A 22,003-nucleotide genomic window follows, 5' to 3' on the forward strand; every position below is an offset into this window, starting at 1 on the left:
AGAATGGGTTCCAACATATACCAGATTAGTCTACCATTTCGCTATTAGACAGCATTTCACCAAAAACAAAGAGACTAACTGAAAAAATGCTTGTGCTCATTTTATTTGTGTAAAACAAATAAACACACCCTACCCTACTTTCCTCCCTAAATAGCACACACCTAATTCTTAAACTTGTTTATTCAACTCTCTTTATACCAAAAAGCTTCTGATTTAAACTTTAAATCAAAATAAAGTAAAAAAGATATATTAAGTTGTCCAAGAGATTTGTATGCTAAAAATTGAAAATTTTTGATTTTCGCGCCTTAATAAAATACTTTGATTGAAATCTGCTACCACTAAACATTGTACAATTACTCTCAAATTTTTCCTAGCTCTTAGTTACAAGTAACCTCCTCACCAAAAAAAGTCAGGCTTGTTTACTCGAAAATTTAGAGAAAAGATGAAGATTGTAGAGCAAGATAACGATTGACGGACAACTTAAAAGATTGCAAATTATATTAATCAGGAAAGCAAGATGAAGGAAGCGATTTCCAAAGAGCTGATGTTCGAGGAAAAAAACTTGACAAATAAGCGTTTTTGGAGCACTTAGGAACAGTCACAGAAAAAGGATGACACTTAATTGAATGACGAGTAACACGAGAATGAATTATAGTAGATGGCACAAGAGACACTAGCTCTTTAGAGCAGTGCCCATTATAGTATTTATAGAAAAGAGAAAGAGAAGCAACATTACGCCGATGTGATAATGGTTGGAGGTTGGCTGCAAGAGCAGGTCCAACTATGTTTACAATGCGTTTTTGCAGAATAGAATCCGAAGTAAGAAAGTGACGAGCTCGATAAAGAGATGCAACCTTACCAGATGCTAATTTTGCAACTGATTTGATATATGGTTTCCAAGAAAGATTGGAAGTAAGAGTTAATCCTAGAAGATGAAGAGTAGGTGACTCATTGAGTACATCACCATTCATAAATATAGGAAGATCTAAATTATTGCGATAACGATTGGCTGAAAAAATTGAGTTTTATCTGAATTAAAGTTCACCAGCCACTGTGAGCCCCATGCTGTAGCAGAAGTGAGATCCTTTTCAAGCTCAAATGCCCCCTCCAAGCAATCAGAGGGTGATGGTTTCTTATCACGACAAGAATAAATGGTAGTATCATCAGCAAACAATGCCACCTTAGATGTGAGAATATCTGGAAGATCATTAATGTAAATTAAAAAGAGTATAGGGCCAAGGATAGAACCTTGAGGAACCCCTGAAGTTACAGAATAAGAAGAAGAGTATTGTCCATCAAGGACAACTTTTATGCTGCAATTGGAAAGGAAGGATTCAATGATCTTAAAGATGTTGCCGGATACACCATAAGAAGAAAGCTTATGGAGAAGACCAGCATGCCGAACTTTATCAAAAGCTTTTGAAATGTCAAGAGCGATGGCCTTAACCTCTCCACCTTTATCTAATGCACGATAAAACCTGTCAGTTATTACTGTTAGCAAATCAGCTGTAGAACGAGAAGATTGAAATCTATATTGATGGTCAGAAAGTAAGTTATTAGATTCAAGATGAGAAATTAAGTGTTTGTTAATCAAAGATTCAAAAACCTTGCTTATGATAGGAAGAAGACTTATGGTACGGTAGTTAGATGAATCAGATCGCTCTCCAGAATTTTTGAAGATAGGAATAACAGATGCCGCTTTCCAGCAGGCTGGAAAGCAAGACTCTGATAAGCACTTGTTGAATAGTTTTGAGAGTATAGACGACAGCTCCGGAGAACACTTCTGCAAGACAATAACAGGTATGTTGTCCGGGCCACAAGCTGAAGAAGAGTCTAGGCAGGAAATCACTTTAGATACAGATGCTGGAGTGATATGAATGTCAAGCAATGGATCAACCTGTTTGTTGGCAATATCAGGTAGAACGCAACTAGTGGAATCAAGAGATGATATTGATGAAAAGTTTTTAGCAAACAATTCGGCTTTGTCTTTAGGTGAGGTGACAAAGTCTGAACCATACAAGAGAGGTGGAATTATAGATTTGCCCTTATTATTGATATTATTAAAGATTCTCCAGAAGTCACGAGAGCCTAATTTTTGAGATGAGATACGAGATTTCATGACCTGAGAATAGCAGGTTTTGGCGTTAGACTAAACCTTTTTACAATTGTTTCTAGCAGTAATAAACAGACATCTGTTTTCTGGAGAATTATTTTGCTGATAAATATAGAAGTAACGGTTTCGATTGGCAATCGCAGCAGCACAGTGTGAAGAAAACCATGGAGGAGAGTGAGGCTTGACCTGGAATCGTCGAGAGGGAATAAAAGATTCCATGCCAGCCTGAATCCACGAAGTTATGTAAGAAGCACATTTGTCGACAGGAAGACAAAAGATTTCTACCCAAGGGCCATCACGATAAAAATCACGGAAAGAATCCCAGTCAGCTTTACTGTAGTTGTAAGAGGTTCGATAATAGGGGGATTCAGGTGATGAAGAATGAGATAATAGTTTTAGAGAGATCAAACTGTGATCAGAAGCACCTAAGGGTGAATGTGGAGAAACTGAGCACTGACTAGGATCAGAAACAAGACATAAGTCAAGTAGAGAAGGTAAATGACAGTAGATATATATATATATATATATATATATATATACATATACATACATATATATATAAACAAATTAGTAAAAACACTTATCAAGTTATTTTCTTCAACAATTTGTTTCTTTATCAGTAGATTCATCAGGAAGCTTCCTGATGGAGATCTATAAAACGCCTAACTAGATAACAACCCAAAATTTTTACGAAATAACAGAAAACAACTTTGAAAATAAAAAAAGTTGTTTAATGTTATATGCTTTTGCATTTTAGAATATTTTAATATTCAGTAAATCAGCCTTTTTTTTGTTGATTGGTATTATTATCTTCATTGACCTCCAAAATGCATCAGCAAGCTTCCTGATGAACCTACTATGAAGAAAAAATTGTTGAAGAAAAAATTTAGAATAAGTGTTTTTACTAACTTATTATTGCTCTGTTCTTTAAGAACATTGAGCACTCTATTTGTAGAATACACTAATGTATATATGTGGGTGTGTGTATATATATATATATATATATATATATATATATATATATATATATATATATATATATATATATACACACACACACACACATATATATATACACACACACATATACACACACACACACACACATATATATATATCTATTATTGCTTATATAGATATATTGTTACTTGTTTTTCCTACCTTTATAGTTTATTGCGTTTTTAGAAAAAGAAGAAAAAAACAAAGAACAACGAAAGAAAGGATTGCTGTCTCATGCCAAACCCTCAGTCAATGTAAAAGCACTAAGGGTTTGTTTTGGCGCAGCAATTTTTTGTAATATCTTACAGCATTTTTGTAATATTTTTTCATTAAGTTAACTTTTCATGAAGTTCTAGTTGTACCCTAACGCTTTGCATCTTCAATGTTTATAATCATAATTAAATTACATGATTAATAAGAATCTTTTTTTTTTCTCAATTTCAAAAACAATTATTTGTTGTTTAATGTGAATAAACTATGTTGTTTAAAACTATAATTTAATATTAGATTGTATTAATTTAAAAACAACTTATGCAAAAAGCATAATTTCATAAAAGAAATTTTAAAATACAAAGATAATTATTTTTATAAACACATCAGTAAATAAAATCAACAAAATCTAAAAATAACTCAATCACAACAACAGTGTATTCCGCACCCCTACAATAAAAGGGTGACTATTGCTGTTAAGTTAAAACTAAAATGATTCAATGACTCTGTGTTTAACTTGTATGTTTAACATACACTTACCATCAAAAGAAGTGCACTTGTACAAATTGAAACAGAAAATGGCTGAATCCTACCAATGCTTTGAAATTGGGCACACTCAACAAGTGTTGTTGTATCACTATAAACAAAAAAAAATTAATTTTTCAATATTTTTATATTGTCGGCTTTAAATTAGCCAACTTTGCATGCAAATTAAATTAGTACTGTGCAGACCTAAATGCAGCTATATATAAGAATTACGCTATACATTGTATGCTATAAAGATTAGAAAAACAAGTAACAATTTATTATCGATATACACTATAATATAACAGGGCTCAATTTAGGGGTCGGACATTGTCTGGCTAAAACCTCAGATTGTCCGCTCAGTTTACAAAGTAATTGGACATTTTGACCAACGGGAATTAAATTTTAAAAAATAAAGTTTGGACAAATTGACCTCAACTGTTTTGATGATTTAAACATTTCAGAAATGCGCTGAAAAAAGAAACGTTAACCTTAACTTAAACTAGGAAAAAAATTTTAAAAAATTAAAAAAAAATAAGCAAAACAATTCCTGACAAAAAAGAAAATAAATTAGCTTTAAAATAAAACCAAAAAAACTCGAAGTAGAAATTACTTTTTGTTACTTTTTAATTGCATTTGAGAAAAATTACTTTAAAACTGATCTTTTAAAACGTTTAATAAAAGCTACTCAAAACGCTTTTACAAATTACTTCTATTGATTGTTTAATAAATGAACAAACTTATTATTGAAAAGAAAAAAAATTAATATTTTTAACTTGTATAAACATTTTTTTTAAAAAGGTTGCAAAAAACAAATTGTTTAAAAAAATAACGTTGTCTTTTTAATATCGTAATTTTAATCATTTCAATGATTTAATTAGTAAGTCAAGTTTAAAAAAAAAAACTTTTAAACAATTCTTTGTAGAAATAGAAACAAAAAAAAAGTAAATCAATTAAATCACGGGAAGATTTAATTCAACTTCTTCATAATTTAAAGTAACTTAAAAAAATAATCCTTTTAAAGATTTTTAGAAAGACTTGAAAAATAGTTTCAAACATTTAAGTTTATTATAAAAAATACATACCTAATAAAAAATATTTAAATATAACATTTAAATTATACATAATGCATTTACTTTTAAACGATTATTATAATTAATTTTTGATTTCATTATATTTAAAGCTTTCACATAAAACAAAAACTTTAAAAAAGATCAATAATTAAAAGTTATTTGTAACGAAACGATTTTTTTAATTGCATATAATTGTTAAAACATCAAAACAGCTGTTGTCAACTTAAAAAATACTGTTGTTTATCTAAAAAAACGTACAATATTAAATTGAAACTAATTTATTCAAAAATAAAAATCTATGATGAATTTTTCTTAATAATAAGGAAAGAAACTACAACTTCACTAGACTAACATTAAATAAACTGAATGACATGACAAAGATTTTGATTGCATAACTCAGTTCCATAAAACCGTAAAAATTATATTTTAAAAATCAGACACTGTCCATCCCAAACTTTTTCCTACTTTTATAGTTTATGGCATTTTCAGAAAAAGAGGAAATCAAAGAATAAGGAAAAAGATTGCTGCCTAATGCCAAACCCTCGGTCGATGTAAAGACACTTAGAGTTTGTTTTGGCACAGCAACCTTTTGTAATACTTTAAAGCTTTTTTGAAATATTCCCTCATTACGTTAACTTTTCATGAAGTACTTGTTTAAACTTGTACTTTAAACTAGTAAGTACTATTTTAAAGTTGTTTTAAGTTTAAAGGGTACAACTCATACTTCATGACAATGTTATTAAATGTGGATAAATTTATTATAACTATGTTTAATTAGGATAAAATCATGTACTTGATGTTGATGATGTTGTTGAATTTAACTATAATTTAATATTAGATTGTATTTGTAATTATTTGAAAAAACATATGCAAATAGCAAATAAAAGTTTTCCTTATCTTTCCAAATCCATGTAATCTAATTTTAAGACTGGAACCAAAGGATTGGTGTCATTATGTGCAAAATAAATTAAAATAAAATCTTAATATATTATACTCATATATATATATATATATATATATATATATATATATATATATATATATATATATATATATATATATATATATATCCGCATATATTGCTTACAATCTGCAAATGTAAGCAATATAATGAGTGTGGAAGAACTATTTTCTGGAATTCAATAACTAATTTTCATAATATTACTTTTACCAAAATATGCTTTTTGATTAAAATGCTTATCATTTCTTGATGTTTCAAATGAAAGACTCTCACAACCAAATCAGATCCATAACTTGTGATTTCATATAGGCCAAGGAGTTTCCACAATTTCATTCCATTAAGGATTTGCTGACATAGTGATAAACAAATCATTTATAACAAATTCCGTAATGTGTTAGCAAGTGCATATTGGAAAGATTTATACATTTCACAAACTGCTTGAGTAATTTAACTATAATAACATAGTTATTGCGAGAATCGTTTTTTCACAATCTGCGTTGTTTTCAAACTGATTTTTTTTTATATTGATAATAGAAAAAACAATTTTCTTGCATTACAAACATTGGATTACAAATTAAACTTCAATCAAATAGATAAATACTCTCTTACTGAGTAACTGTTATCCTTCTCTGCTTTGTTGCTTAAGTTTTGTACTATACATCAGTTGAACTTTTGTGAACATAACAGGATATTATAATATATCATATATCAACTTGATGTGATATACAGGTCTATCAAAAAACCATAAAAACGCAACATATATGACTAAAATCTTGTTTGCTTTTTAAATTCAGAACTTTTCGTTTTTGTTTACTTAAATGTTTTTATTTCTTTTAACTTTTTTATTTTATTTTTGTTTCATTGACTGATTTATTTAGGGATTAGCAAAGTGGAGTGCACATACATCAACTGACTTATTTAGGTAGAACATACAAGGAGTGCCGCCTCATCAACTCAGGGTTTTGATTAGGGGAGGCAATATATATATATATATATATATATATATATATATATATATATATATACATATATATATATATACATATATATATACACATATATATATATATATATATATATATATATATATATATATATATATATATATATATATACATATATATATATATACATATATATATATATGTATATATATATATATATATATATATATATATATATATATATATATATATTGTATACATTTAATTTAAAAAAAAACTTTATATTTTGCTTTGAAAGCATATTTTTTATAGTTATTATGTTTACAATATGATTAATTTTTGATAGCAGTATGACTTTTAATTCATCTGTCTTCATCATGGATCCTAAAGCATTGTACTGCAAGTTTTTTAACGCAATAACTTTTATTTTTTCAAATTTTGTTTTGTTTTAATAACTTGTTTAGTCAGCTAACTGCATTCATTTAATCAGCTAACTGCAAACATTTGCACAATCAACATAGTTTAATGTAACTAAGCTTGGATATCAGGAAGATTTTGTTTCAAAGGAAGGGCCTTGATTCAAATCCACAACAATATAATTGCCAATAATAACCATTATAAATGATTTAATGGTTTAATTTTCCACTTAGCAAATTTTTGGTCAATATTTACTCTGGAAACTTCAATAACAATGTTTTTGATCACAACTCAAAATGTTAAACTTCATTTTAGGAAAATACATATCATCTAAAAGGCTGCAAACTCTTATGAAGTCAGTAACTAAAAAGTTAAGTAATTTGTGAATAATGGGCTAAAAAGCTCATACAGAAATAGTAAAATATTTGTGAAAATTCTTAAAAACAACTATTTTTCTAAATTTTGTTTTTGGTATATTTTTTAACAGAGCTTTTTACCGAATTTATAAAAAGTATCAATATGGAAATTTCGATTCAAAATAAAATTTCGGCCAAAACCAATACCAAAACAGATTTTCGGTCGATCACTATATAATTGTTTATCTTTTTTAAAGTCGAACTTCTCATTTAAATTCTTAACTTCTCAGTAAAAGAAAGTGTCTATAATGTTTATTAATTTTCTCACTTATACTTTTCACTCTAGAATTTTTTGCTTTGATTTGCTTGCAAATCAAAGCAAAAGGAATTAGCATGACTAGCCCTAATACTAGTTGAAACATTACTAACTTTGCCACAATTTTCATACAGTGGTATCTTTAGATTCACAATTTTCATACAGTGGTATCTTTAGATTCACAATTTTCATACAGTGGTATCTTTAGATTCACAATTTTCATACAGTGGTATCTTTAGATTCGCAGTCTTTTTATTACATTTTTTTATTACATTTATTGCTATTTTTGCAAATTCATAAACTTTCAGGTGTTGGTGGATATTTTTAAGGAAATAACTGCATCAAATAAGTTGATGAAACTCTGCTTCATTGAGAGCTGATTACAAAATATTTTTCACATGTGCATGACAGCAGTGAAGGCTTGCCAAAAAATATTTTAACAAAACTGTTACAATTTAATACTATTTGTTGTTTTTTTGGCATTTTATTTAGTAGCTAAAAATATTCCTATAAACTCACATCATTTTTTAAATAATATGAAAATGTACAAAATAATGTAACTGAAATACGTAAATATAAAAACTAAATAAAGTTAAAATATATTAGAGTATATTAATTTTTTATTATAATAAAATTGTATAAACATTAACATTTTTATATGAATAAAGCCATTTCTCTTTTTTAAATTAAAAAATATATTACCTGGTTGAAGTAAGAGAAGAATGTTTTACTGATGTCTTAGTTCTTGCAATTCGCTTACGGATACCTAAAAAAGCCAAATAACACTATATTTGACTTTTACTGATGCCTTAGTTCTTGCTATTCGCTTACGGATACCTAAAAAAGCCAAATAACACTATATTTAACTTTTACTGATGTTTTAGTACTTGTTGATTGCATAAGAATTTTAAAATTTTGTTAAACTTATATTTTTAATAAATTAATACATTTTATACAAATAATATTACTTTTTATTTTTTATTTTTCTATATTCAAATTTAAATAGATTTTTTACTGTTTAAAGTTATATTATTAAGTCATATCAGACGCTGTTACATTGCCTCGTATACCTTATCAATTAATGAAATTGAATTGAAAATCATTTTTGTTGTGAATGATAACTACAACTAATGATATTTATAATTATATATACACTAAATTTATAGTTCTTTTTCATCAAAATGTTTATTCCCGCTTTTAACTTTAAACTATAGTTGATACTTTTAATATTATAATTTATTATTAAAAAATACATTAAGGAGTTAAAAATAAGAAAAATAATACCTATGTAGTATGTATAGAGTAATAGTACCTATAATAGTATGCTATGATATTATGTTGATATGGTACTATGTTGCTATGCCATTATGTTGCTAAGATATTATGTTGCTATGCTATTATGTTGCTATGTTATTATGTTGTTTATTTTCATGCTATACTTATTTTATTGATATTGATATTTAGGTGTTGCTGTAATGTTTTTAATTTTTTTTATTAGAACTATTTTTAGAACTAGAAGTAAAATTAAACAACTTAAAGATAAACATAGAGATTTAAAGATTGGATCTCTACAACTTAGAAATCAAAAATATAGAAACTTAAAGATTGAAACTGTACAACTTGAATATGAAAATACAAATTGAATATTAAAACTATTTTTTTATCTCTTAACAAATATAATCATAAACATGTTTTTTTACAAGCTCATGGTCAAACCAAACTTTTACTTCTAGGTGCTTCATACACAGAAGGAGATGTTTAATAATTTTTGGAAATTTTTCCCACCCACCCTAAGCTTATTAAGACCCCCCCCTCCTCCTTTCCTGTTTATTAATATTTATTTGTTATCAACAAAAAAACAAACATCTCAAAACTAAATAATAGTGTTAAAAATTACAAAAATATTTTTGCAATTTTTAACACTATTAATACTGCCGAAACAAGTAGTGTTCATGCAAATGATAAAAAGCAAATGATAAAAAATAACGTGTGCGCTGAATTTTTTGAGTAAAACAAAATAATAAATATATACTAAGACAAACTAACTTTGTTGGTTTACTTGAAGCTTGCCGTCTCGATTTATATAATCTACAATCTACAATTTATTCATAGCCGTAATCTACAGACTTTATAACTTATTCAAGCACGTTTAATTTCAAAGTATTTTAGTATGTGATATCATTGTAGAATTTCAATAAAAATTATTTTTTTCATCAAATTAAAGATTTTTTTTTTTTTTTTTCATTATAGATTACTAAAGAATTTATTTAGTGACTTATTATTATACAAAAGTTTTTTTTTTTTTTATCATAAATTACTATATAATATTTTTAGTTATTGTAAATTATTATTTTTTAATTATTATTACTAAGTTCACATTTAAAATATGAATAAAATATTTCAAATACTTTAAGCTTGTCTATTGCTATAAATTATTTTTATGTTATATTTATTGTATTTAAACAACAATTATCCTTAATAAGATTCTGTCAAAAAAATTATTTTGTATTACTTAACTCTTTTATTACCCCAAGTTGCTGAAAGATGGCTTTTTGATTTTTTAAAATTTTGACCGCAAGCTGCTGGTAGCAGCTTTTGAGTATGCTTTACAATTTATCTTGTTTTGTATATATATTTTCACTCTAGACGCATATAATTTGTTTGTTTTTAAGGTTTAGTTAATAAACAAGAACAAATAAAAGCCATATAGTGTATTTATAAAAAATTATCACTTGACAAAGTTAAAAAATCTTGAGTAATTCTTTCATAAAAAAAACTTCTTTAAATTTAGATTTAAAATAAAGCAGCATTAACAATGTAAAATTTAACTTGTATAAGTGTATAAGTATTTGTCGAAGTGTAGAAGTATTTAGTAATTACAAGTCTTTTGACGAAAAAGTTTTAGTTACTATTTATAAAAATAATGGTTTTATCACTTTGCATATCTTATTGTTCAATGATGCGTGTTTATAACTTATTTAATTGAAAAGTTTATTTGTTTAGGTTTCTATTGATATATAGTTTGTTATGCTTTTAAAGAGATTTACTATTCGAACTTTAATTAGTTGTCAATGTTATGCCACTTTTTATTGCCAACGTTTTTTGAATTGTAATGTTAAGAGACAGATTTTAATGAAAAATACTCGCCAAATAAATTAATATAAATTAAGACATGAATTAAGAAATATTAAATATAATATGTTTTTCAATACCCACTGCAACACATTAACAATTTTAATTGCCATCTGTCTTGAATTATTGCCATAAAACATTATTTATTGCTTAAATTAATAAAAAAGCTTTCTGTTATTTGTTCAAGAATTCAGCAAATATCTCTAATAAATGATGTCGTGTGCCAAAAATTATTTATTAATTAAAAATTTAAGAATTTGTAAATTGTCATTTTGGTAAGAGAACAAAATTGTCATAGCAATAAACAGCTTAGATAAAATAGAAAAAAAGTTTATGTTGCTTACATAAAAAAAAAGATTTAGAATATATAACAAGGTGATCAACGTCATTTTTATATATTTATTATATTTAGTGTGTATCATAATATGTAGTGTTTATAATTTAATATTTAGTGTGTATCATTATATGTAGAGTGTATCATAAAAATCTTAATTTTATTGGGTTCTCGCGCTCTATAAAAAAAAATTTTTTGTTTAGCTTATTATAAAACTTAAACAAAGTCATACGACTAAAAATAAACGCTTATTTTGAAAAACAAATAAAACAAAAAAAAATTATATTGATTTGAAAAAAAAAAATCCTACAACAATGCCATATACTAAAACTCTTTGGAATTATACACGCTTGAATAAATTATAAAGTTTGTAGATTGCAGCGTATATCTTAAAGACTTAAGGGAACTGGCTAATATGAAGACGCGAGCTTCAAGTAAACCAACAAAGTTAGTTTTACTTGGCAAATATTTATTATTATTCTGTTTTACTCAAAAAAATTCAGCCCAAACACCTTTTTTAATCATTCTCTTTAATATGAAAACAACTTGTCTTGGCACTTTGGAATCCCTTTAAATACATTATAACAAGAAACTATTTTCAGTAATATGCTGTTGATAAATATTGAATTTATTATTGAAAATATTGATTTATTATTGAAAATATTGAATTAAAATTGAAGGTCAGGTATTGGATGTAGATACTGTTAATAGTAAAGCTCGTAGAACATTTTGCAAAACATGCATTTTAAACAATTTATTGATGACACTAAATGGAAGAATACTCTTTCTGAGGCAGTTTTTAATGGGCATGCAAAAACAATTTAGAAAGCTGCTTTTAAGTATTTTGACCTTCTGCAAAGCTGAATACATACAAAGATTTCATGATAAAGGATTTCATTCTGTACCCACGGCTGTTTCACTCAATATAATAAATCTGAGGTAGGCTGGTAGAAGGGCTGTAGAAAATCATGAAAATGCCAGCTCAGGTACCCGTCAAAAGAACGGGCAGGTACCTGTTAAAAATAAATTAAAAAATAAAAAATAAATTTAGTATAAAAAATAAATTTTTATACTAAAAATATTTACGTATAATAATTAGTGGTAGATTAGGACTTTTCAGGGTCAGGAGTTATTTTAAAGCAAGAGATCTCTCACCATGTCATTTAACAAATATTTTATTTTCAGAATTCTTTTTAAAAAAAAAAAAATTTTTATTGAAAAACCCAAAACTGCGGAACTCCGGGTTATAGTCCCCCTAATCCTCCATCCTAATCCAGCACTGATAATAGTACTATATACTTAACTGAAACTTGGACTTCTTTGAAAAAGTTTAAAAATAAACTAAGAGCTTCAAAACTTTCTGTCTTTCATCTTTTCATTTTCAGGTTTTAAAAGAGTTTAGTCTAAGAGACAAGTTTATAAATGAGTTGAAAAAGTTCTGATTTGCGTAAAGGAAAACATCGTACATAACATGAGGTTAATTGTATTTAACATTGTGCTTAAACATATATTTTCAGAAATTCTGAAATGCAATAAAAAAATTGTAACTATTAACTTTTGAACAAGATCTCAAGATAAAAGATTCAAAAATTTTTAAATCTTTTTTCGAATTTGATTTTACATATCAAGTTAAAATTGTTAAATTGTTTTAAAACAAATAATGATTTTTAACTTAAAAAGTGAATGAAATTTAAACTTATTAAATGACAGTTACCCATCAGCTAAAAATGTTACCCGAGCCTGATGGTTTCTCCAATAGACCATTGGAGAAACCACATGATAAGAAATGTCAAACATGTTTAAGTGAAGAAGCAAAAACACTAAAATGATATCGTCAATCTAACGGACAACCTTTTATCAGATTGTTTCTGCTCTATCATTAAATGCTTTAAAATCTAGAATAAACAATTTCTAACTCTTTTGAATATTGAGCTAAACCAATATGTTTGCTATGAAGATCCATTTTATCATAGAGATGCATGGATTCATGCCTTAACTAAATGTATTTTATAACTTTATCAAATATATTAACTTTTTGATTATTGTTGTTATTGCAATTATTTATGAAATGCATTCTCTAAAAATGTATTCTGGCTTTTAAAATGTTTTCTGGCTTTAGAAATGTATTCTCTAAAAATTTATTTTGTCTCTAAATAAATAAATTTAAAAAAATAACTATAACCATTTTTTTTCCTTGTTCACTTGTAATCATGTAAACAAAAATAATCATTTAAAAATGGTTTGCATGTAAACAGGTGTATTAATTAAAAAATGAATTGCTTACATGTAAACTAAATAGTTATAAAAAAATCACATGTAATCAAAAATAATTTGTATGTAAACAGGTGTATTAATTAAAAAATTATTTGCTTACACGTAAATAATTAATAACATGTAATAAAAAATAGTAGTTAAAAAATAACTACAAAATTCTTTTGAACAAATAAATACTTTGAATGAACAAATAAATACCTTGAATGAACAAATAAATACTTTGAATGAACAAAATAAATACTTTGAATGAACAAATAAATACTTTGAATGAACAAACAAATACTTTGAATGAACAAATAAATACTTTGAATGAACAAATAAATACTTTGATGAACAAATAAATACTTTGAATGAACAAATAATTACTTTGAATAATTAATTTAGTTCAACTAGTTGCAGATAATACAATAAATTTTTACAAGAAATACCTTGATTGAAGAAAAACTTTGATTACCTTTCTGACCAGTTAACTGTATAGAAGGATTGTTAGATTTTCTAGAGTAAAAATAAGTGATTGTTGTTCTAAATTTTAATACAAAAAATTTAAAGTTATTTATATACATACATTTGGTAAGTTGGTTTGTCAGGAAATTTGGAGACTTTGGCTTGGCCAGCATTAGCAACTTTCAAGGAGTTTGCTTGACCAGCATGAACAACTTTTAAAGCCTCGCTAAAAGTCAAATAATTTGTAGTTGGTGGAACATAACTAGACTTTATTGGATCATCAAGGGATGAAGCAGAATACTTCTTTAGTTTATTTTTCTCAGATGGTGTGGGATCAGTTATAAATTCATCAATTTCAGCACGCTGGTGTGCATATGGAGTAGAATTCTATGCACATATAAGCAAATGGTTTTTAAATCATTTTATTTTTAATTTTAATTTTACAAATTAAAACAATCATCTAAAATTATAACTTAAAATAAAAAAATCATTAAAAAATAGTTTAAGAGAAAAAGCATACACCAGCATCAATTGTTGAAGCAGCTACAGCTTGTTCAATCTTTTGCTTACGAAACCATGTGGACTTGAATTCATCAAGTTTTCTTCCTTTATATTTTACCTATAAATTTTATCCAAACTAATATTATTTGAAACTCATAATTAGTTATAACATAATAATTTTTATAATAAAATAAACATCACAAGTAAAGGTTGAAATAATTTTAAGTTTTTTCACTTTTCAAACTGAACACTATTTTTACAATACAAAAAAGATTTTCTCTATACTCTACAATTCAGACTCTACCATTCAGACTCTACTTTTTCATTATTTTATTAAAAAAATATCATTAAAAGAGCCAACTATAGAAGCAGTAAAGAACTGTAAAAAATTAAAACCTAAACATAATGGCAGAAAAAAAAAGGACTGTAAAAATTAAAGAAATAGAGTTAAAAAGTAACAAGTAAAATGACTTTAGGTAATAAAAATGGAAAAATAAAAATAACATTTGAAAACTAAATTTTTATTCACTCAAAATGTAACTTTGATTTGCAAAACAAAAACATGTGAGATAATTTGAGTTCTTTGTTTTGTCTTAGTTTTGTCTTATTCCACACTGTGTCATAAATCGACCCTCAAGTTGAACTTTATCCTACTTAAAAAAAATATATGCCATCAAATAGATATTTATTAGAATATTAAAAATTAAACATTTTAAAAATCCAAGGGTGTATTTTAGACTGGGGGGGGGGGGGTAATGCTAAATTTATATATCTTTTATCTTTTTTTTTTTCAAACATTGATTTTAGTGAACCTAAATCCGGCCTCTTGGTCATTTGTAGGCAGAAGACAAATTTTATAGAAAATTATATAAAGCTAAATACTTTTACAGATCTTTATTTAATTAAGTTACTGCATAATATTTATAAAGTTAATTAATATTGTCTTTAAGTTACTATCTTCGTCTCGATGAGAAGTCTAAAACTGCCTTATGCAAGTTCTCTCCATGGTCTTTGTGACTTACATTTCTTTTGTATCTTGCCCAAGTTGGTTTAAACTTAGAGTGAATAGCTTCTCCAGTTTGTTCTGCAAATCTGGCTAGACCACATTGATTTTCTTCACAAAAAGGAACAATATGCGCTAACATGATCTAGACAGCCACATTTAAAGTTTGGCCAGAGAGTAAAAACTAGGTCGCTGAGAACATTAATAAAACCCATAAATATATGTAACGATGATGGAGGAATTTTTTTATCACTTTAACTTCTGGATCTTCATCAAGATGAATAAGCCTTTTTCGTATAACATTTTTATACAGCTGTGCTGTTTCTTTTTTATCTCCTGCTGCTTGAAACTCTGAAAGATGAAGATCAAGGCTTCCAAACGTTCTTAGAGTTCCTGCATTTATAGTCTTCTCACTTTCACAATATAAACATGCATGGATGCCACCATGCCCAGATAAACCCATAATCATGTTAGCCAACTTTAAATCCCACGCAATATGAAAACCCAGGCTGTCTAGCTGGATAATATCTAAAAGTTGTTTTATATTCTGATATGTTTCAGGAACATCTTCAGCAATAGCAATAAACTGAATAGGTTGCACACCAGACCCAATATATTCGTCAGATCCCCGACGTATACTTCTGTTTTTTATATTATTACTGTTAACTTTAAGTTCATCTGAATCAAAGATGTTAACACATATTTTCAATGAACCTCCACCTCCATCAATTGAAACTCGTACAATGGTATTATAAGGATTTAACGCTCTTTCACTTATAATGTTCATAACAAATTCTGAAGAATCTTTTACAAAAACCAGGTTCCTATCAACCTTTTTATCCCCAACTTCAAATTGCATGGACTGAACACTGTAATAATTTTTCACAGTTAATTCAAGATTTGACAGTAACTTCGTCACTTCTGACTGGACAACTCTCTTTCCTGTGGCCATGTTAAGGGTAGAAATCAGTTTTCTAGTTCCTCTGTTTGAAAAGAGATTTGCTGGATTTGATTTCTGTCTCCTTTGTTCTCAGGACGACCAACTCTTATATTCTGCGGTTTTCCGCAGGTGGATAAATAAAATAGATCACTTAATTTACTTTTTCTTTGTTTATTTTTTCCTTGATTATTGAAGAAGCCACCTGCTCTGCACTGTGCATACCTTGTTCCAATGCCAATGATGTAAAGTTTTTTACAGCAGTTGATTTGCAGCATTTGTGCTCTAAGCCACGACCTAAATAAAAATATTTTTGATGGTAATTTGACTATACCAATATCATGTAATATTTTAAAATCTTCTGTTTATATTACCTATTATTGACAGACATTTAGAACAGATCTTTAATGTGTTTTCTAGAGAGGTAGAAGAGGTCTCATCAATCTCAATTGTAATAATGTCAGACTTGCGCTTCTTAGAAATCCAATCAATCTAAATAATAATTATTCAGAACTGACATTTGAGCTTTTTATGACAGAATTGACATCTTTATAATTTAGCAGATATTTTAAAATTTTTTTTTAAAAGATGCAATTAACTTAAACCTACCCTTTTCTATCTTCTGTGTCCATCTGGTTAGTGGTTTCTTTCTTTTTGCAAGCATATACAAATTAGTTTTGCAATTTCCACATATAAAAGAAGGATAGGCTGCAATTTCTTTCATGTATCCAGAGTATACATACGTCTGCACCAGTTTTTCAATAGTATCTTGGACTGTAATAAGACTCTTTTTAGTTTTTGTTTCCGAGCAAACACAGCAATAACTATTTATATTCATTTTTTATTTGCTAAAATTATAACAATGCCACGAGTATTATAATACAATTTTTTAAAGATTTAGAAAATTTATTAAATTAATCTTTAAATTTTTGAAGCATTTCGCGCCAAAATTTTAATAAAACAAAAAATTTAAATATATTTGCATATTTTATGCTAGATTTATATTTTATATAAAAAATTTGGCAATTGGAGGGTCAAGGCCCCTCTGCCCTTTTATTATTAATATTTTCAATACGATTTTAGACCCCCCCCCCGGTCTAAAATCCACCCTTGGATTTTTAAAATGTTTAATTTTTAATATTCTAATAAAAATCTACTTGATGGCATTTTTTTTTTTTTAGTTGGATAAAGTTCAACCTGAGGGTCGATTTATGACACAGTGTCCAGAACTTTTGTGTTCTTTAGCTCAAAAAATTAGAGATGGTGTCTCGATAAAAATACTCATCCTGGGCAGATGTTAAGTGCATCTGGCTACTGTCTTGTAGGCAAGACAGTAGCCTCCTAGGCAAAGACTTAAGGGGTAAACAGATTTTATCTGCTGACCAGCCTTGCACCCCTTCTTCATCTATTAGGCTGGCGCAGATGTATTTTTAATACATTGTTTCCAGTTTAGAATGTTGAAATCTTCTTGACTCAATGGGTTTTGCTTGTGTCTCTGTTTTGCTTGTGTCTTAATGGGTTTTACTTGTGTCAATGTTTTTATGACTAGGCAACTCATTCTATTATCACCTCATGAGGGTACAGCTCTAAAACTCAGTTTTATGGTTCTGAGGCCGGCTGGTAGTAGTATCTATGGCAGCTCTCAGAGAGGCTGATTCCATCAACAGCTAAAAAATATCAAAGAATTAACAGTGCCATGTTGAGCATGGATGGTGTCCCTGTTTGTACTTTTGATGTGCATTGTGGAGGCCACATTTGGAGCCCTTTGTTATGGCTTAGAGTTTATTATTAGTAAACAGGCAATTGCTTGGGCTATTAAGCAGTGTTCTGAGTACTATGTATGCTTTGAATCAAGTTCTTTAACAAAATTAAAAATGAATAAAGTACCAAAAACTATAAAACACAAAAAACCATCATCATCACCAAGTTCTCTAAACCTATCATTCACTAATATTTGTGGTCTTCGAAGTAACTTCTTCTGTTGAGTCTTATCTCTTGCAAAGTTCACCAGACCTACTTGCTCTTTGTGAGACTAATTTGAGTTCAGCTGTCTCATCTTGTGATCTTAGTGTTGATGGTTATCTTCCTCTAATTCGTAAAGACTCCAATAGTCACATGCTTGGCCTGGGCATTTACATTCGTAAGAATTCACCCATTTGTCGTGAAACTAGGTTTGAATCCGCAGACTATTCTTTCATGTGCTTTCGTTTAGCACCACTTCACTCTATTGCCTTTCTCTTTGTTCTAAAACTAATATCTCATTTTTATTCATCACCTGAATCCCCCTATTATCGTACCTCTTACAACTACCTTAAAGCTGACTGGGATTCTTTCCGTGATTTTCCTCATGATAGCCCTTGGGTAGGAATCTTTTGTCTTCCCGCCAACAAATGTGCTTCTTACATAACTTCATGGATTCAGGTTGGTATGGAATCTTTTGTTCCCTCTCGATGATTCCAGGTCAAGCCTCACTCTGCTCCATGGTTTTCCTCACACTGTGCTGCTGCGATTACCATTCGAAACCGTTACTTCCATATCTACCAGCAAAACAATTCTCCAGAAAACAGACGTCTGTTTATTACTGCTAGAAATCAATGTAAAAAGGTTTTGTCTAACGCCAAAGCCCGCTATTCTCAGGTCATAAATTCTTGTATCTCATCTCACAAATTAGGGTCTTGTGACTGGAGAATCTTTAATAGCATTAATAATGAGGGCAAATCTTAAATTCCACCTCTCTTGTATGGTTCAGACTTTGTCACCTCACCTAAAGGCAAAGCTGAATTTTTGCTAAAAACTTTTCATCAATATCATCTCTAGATTCCACTAGTTGCGTTCTACCTGATATTGCCAATAAAAAGGTTGATCCATTGCTTGACATTCGTATCACTCCAGTTTCTGTATCTAAAGTGACTTCCTGCTTAGACTCTTCTACAGCTTGTGGTCCAGACAACATACCTGTTATTGTCTTGCAGAAGTGTTCTCCGGAGCTGTCGTCTATACTCTCAAAACTATTCAACAAGTGCTTATCAGAGTCTTGTTTTCCAGCCTGCTGGAAAGCGGCATCTATTATCCCTATTTTAAAAATTCTGGAGAACGATCTGATTCGTCTAACTACCATCCCATTAGTCTTCTTCCTATTATAAGCAAGGTTTTTGAATCTTTAATTTACAAACACTTAATTTCTTATCTTGAATCTAATAACTTACTTTCTAATCATTAATATGGATTTCGATCATCTCATTCTACAGCTGATTTGCTAACAGTAATAACGGATAGGTTTTTTTGTGCATTAGACAAAGGTGGAGAGGTTAAGGCCATCGCTCTTGACATTTCAAAAGCTTTTGATAAAGTTTGGCATGCTGGTCTTCTCCATAAGCTTTCTTCTTATGGTGTATCTGGCAACATCTTTAAGATTATTAAATCCTTCCTTTTTAATCGTAGTATAAATGTAACCCCTGAAGTTACAGAATAAGAAGAAGAGTGATGGACAGCACTCTTCTTCTTATTCTGTAACTTCAGGGGTTCCTCAAGGTTCTATCCTTGGCCCTATACTCTTTTAAATTTACATTAACAATCTTCCAGATATTCTCACATCTAAGGTGGCATTGTTTGCTGATGACACTACCATTTATATTTGTCGTGATAAGAAACCCACACTCTCTGATTGCTTGGAGGGGGCATTTGAGCTTGAAAAGGATCTTACTTCTGCTACAGCATGGGGCTCACAGTGGCTGGTGAACTTCAATAATGATAAAACTCAATTTTTTTTCAGTCAATCGTTATCGCAATAATTTAGATCTTCTTATATTTATAAATGGTGATGTACTCGATGAGTCACCTACTCTTCATCTTCTAGGATTAACTCTTACTTCCGATCTTTCTTGGAAAACATATTTCAAATCTGATGCAAAATTAGCATCTGCTAAGGTTGGATCTCTTTATTGAGCTCGACACTTTCTTACTTTGGATTCTATTCTCTATCTCTATAAATCTCAAATCCGGCCTTATATGGAATACTGTTGCCATATCTGGGGCGAATCTTCTAATGATGCCCTTTCTCTTTTAGACAAGGTGCAAAAATGCATTGTAAACATAGTTGGACCTGCTTTTGCAGCCAACCTCCAACCATTATAACACCGTCGTAATGTTGCTTCTCTTTCTCTTCTCTTTCTACAAATACTATAATACAATAATGCACTGCACTAAAGAGCTAGTGTCTCTTGTGCCATCTACTAAAATTCATTCTCGTGTTAATCGGCATTCAATTAAGTCTCATCCTTTTTCTGTGACTGTTCCTAAGTGCTCCAAAAACTCTTATTTATCTAGTTTTTTTCCTCGAACATCAGTCCTTTAGAATTCGCTTCCTTCATCTTGCTTTCCTGATTCATATAATTTGCAATCCTTAAAGTTGTCTGTCAATCGTTATCTTGCTCTACAATCTTCGTCTTTTTTCTTCCAGTAACTTCCAATTTTAATTAGTGGTTGCTTGCAGCCTTGTTGGAAGCGAAGATTTTTTTTTTAAAAAATAAGAAAAAAAAAAAAATGTTAAGAAGCTTTGATTGACTTGGGCAAAAAAAAAATTAGGACATAAAATTAGAAACTATCAATATTGAACTAGAGTCTTTATATGAAATGGTAGCCATGGATTACAAGACTTCATGTTTAAAAATAACAGATTTTAAACCCCCTGATAATTATAAAAATATAAATCCCCTTTTTTTAGTTAATAGATACAGAAACAAAACAATATTTAAAATAATAAATGCAAAGAATGAACTAACTCAACAAAATTAATTTTAAAATAACTATTCACTGTAACTTCAATTATTTATAGGAAAAAAAGTATTCTATAGTTATAAAGGAAAGATTCTATAGTTATGAAGGAAAGATTCTATAGTTATGAAGAAAAGATTCTATAGTTATAGAGGAATGATTCTAAAATTACAGAGAAAGATTCTAGAATTACAGAGAAAAGATTCTAGAATTACAGAGGAAAGATTCTAGAATTACAGAGGAAAGATTCTAGAATTACAGAGGAAGGATTCTAGAATTACAGAGGAAAGATTCAAGGGTTACATAGAAGTAATTTTAGGGGTTACAATGGAAAGATTCTAGAGTTAAAGATTTGTAATTCTAGGCAGAAATTCTGTTCAAAGCATTCATAGTGAGAAAAAGTTTTTAAAAAAATAAAAACGTGATTTTATCATTTTACAAATATTATATAATCATGCTATAAGTTTACCGAAGCCCAGCCACATCCAGACTTTTTATCAGGGTTGACCTGCTTTTTGCAGTGCATGGCCCAAGCAGAAGGAGAACTAAATATTCGATTTGCATTTTTGCAATTAATTGTACCATCTTCTTTTAAGTCTCCTACAAACTTATTTCCCTAAAATAAAAATACTTATAAACAATATTAGAATTAAAAAAGTCAAATAAAAAATCGTAATAATGGGTGATAGCA

General features: G+C 28.6%; 1 protein-coding gene across 4 annotated transcripts in view; it reads right to left on the bottom strand.

The window, feature by feature from the left end:
* Window positions 1-22,003, bottom strand: part of LOC100209039 (MPN domain-containing protein) — an 85,410-nt gene that overhangs the window by 46,173 nt on the left and 17,234 nt on the right. For all 4 annotated transcript variants that reach the window (XM_065798906.1, XM_065798907.1, XM_065798903.1 and 1 more), the window contains 6 exons: window positions 21,782-21,928; window positions 14,619-14,717; window positions 14,220-14,485; window positions 14,109-14,149; window positions 8,617-8,680; window positions 3,863-3,959 (listed from right to left, as the gene is read on the bottom strand). In XM_065798906.1, coding sequence (XP_065654978.1) covers window positions 3,863-3,959; window positions 8,617-8,680; window positions 14,109-14,149; window positions 14,220-14,485; window positions 14,619-14,717; window positions 21,782-21,928 — 714 coding nt within the window. The remainder of the gene's footprint in view (window positions 1-3,862; window positions 3,960-8,616; window positions 8,681-14,108; window positions 14,150-14,219; window positions 14,486-14,618; window positions 14,718-21,781; window positions 21,929-22,003) is intronic.

Source organism: Hydra vulgaris, chromosome 06 (assembly GCF_038396675.1).
Source record: "Hydra vulgaris chromosome 06, alternate assembly HydraT2T_AEP".
Classification (NCBI taxonomy): Eukaryota; Metazoa; Cnidaria; class Hydrozoa; order Anthoathecata; family Hydridae; genus Hydra; species Hydra vulgaris.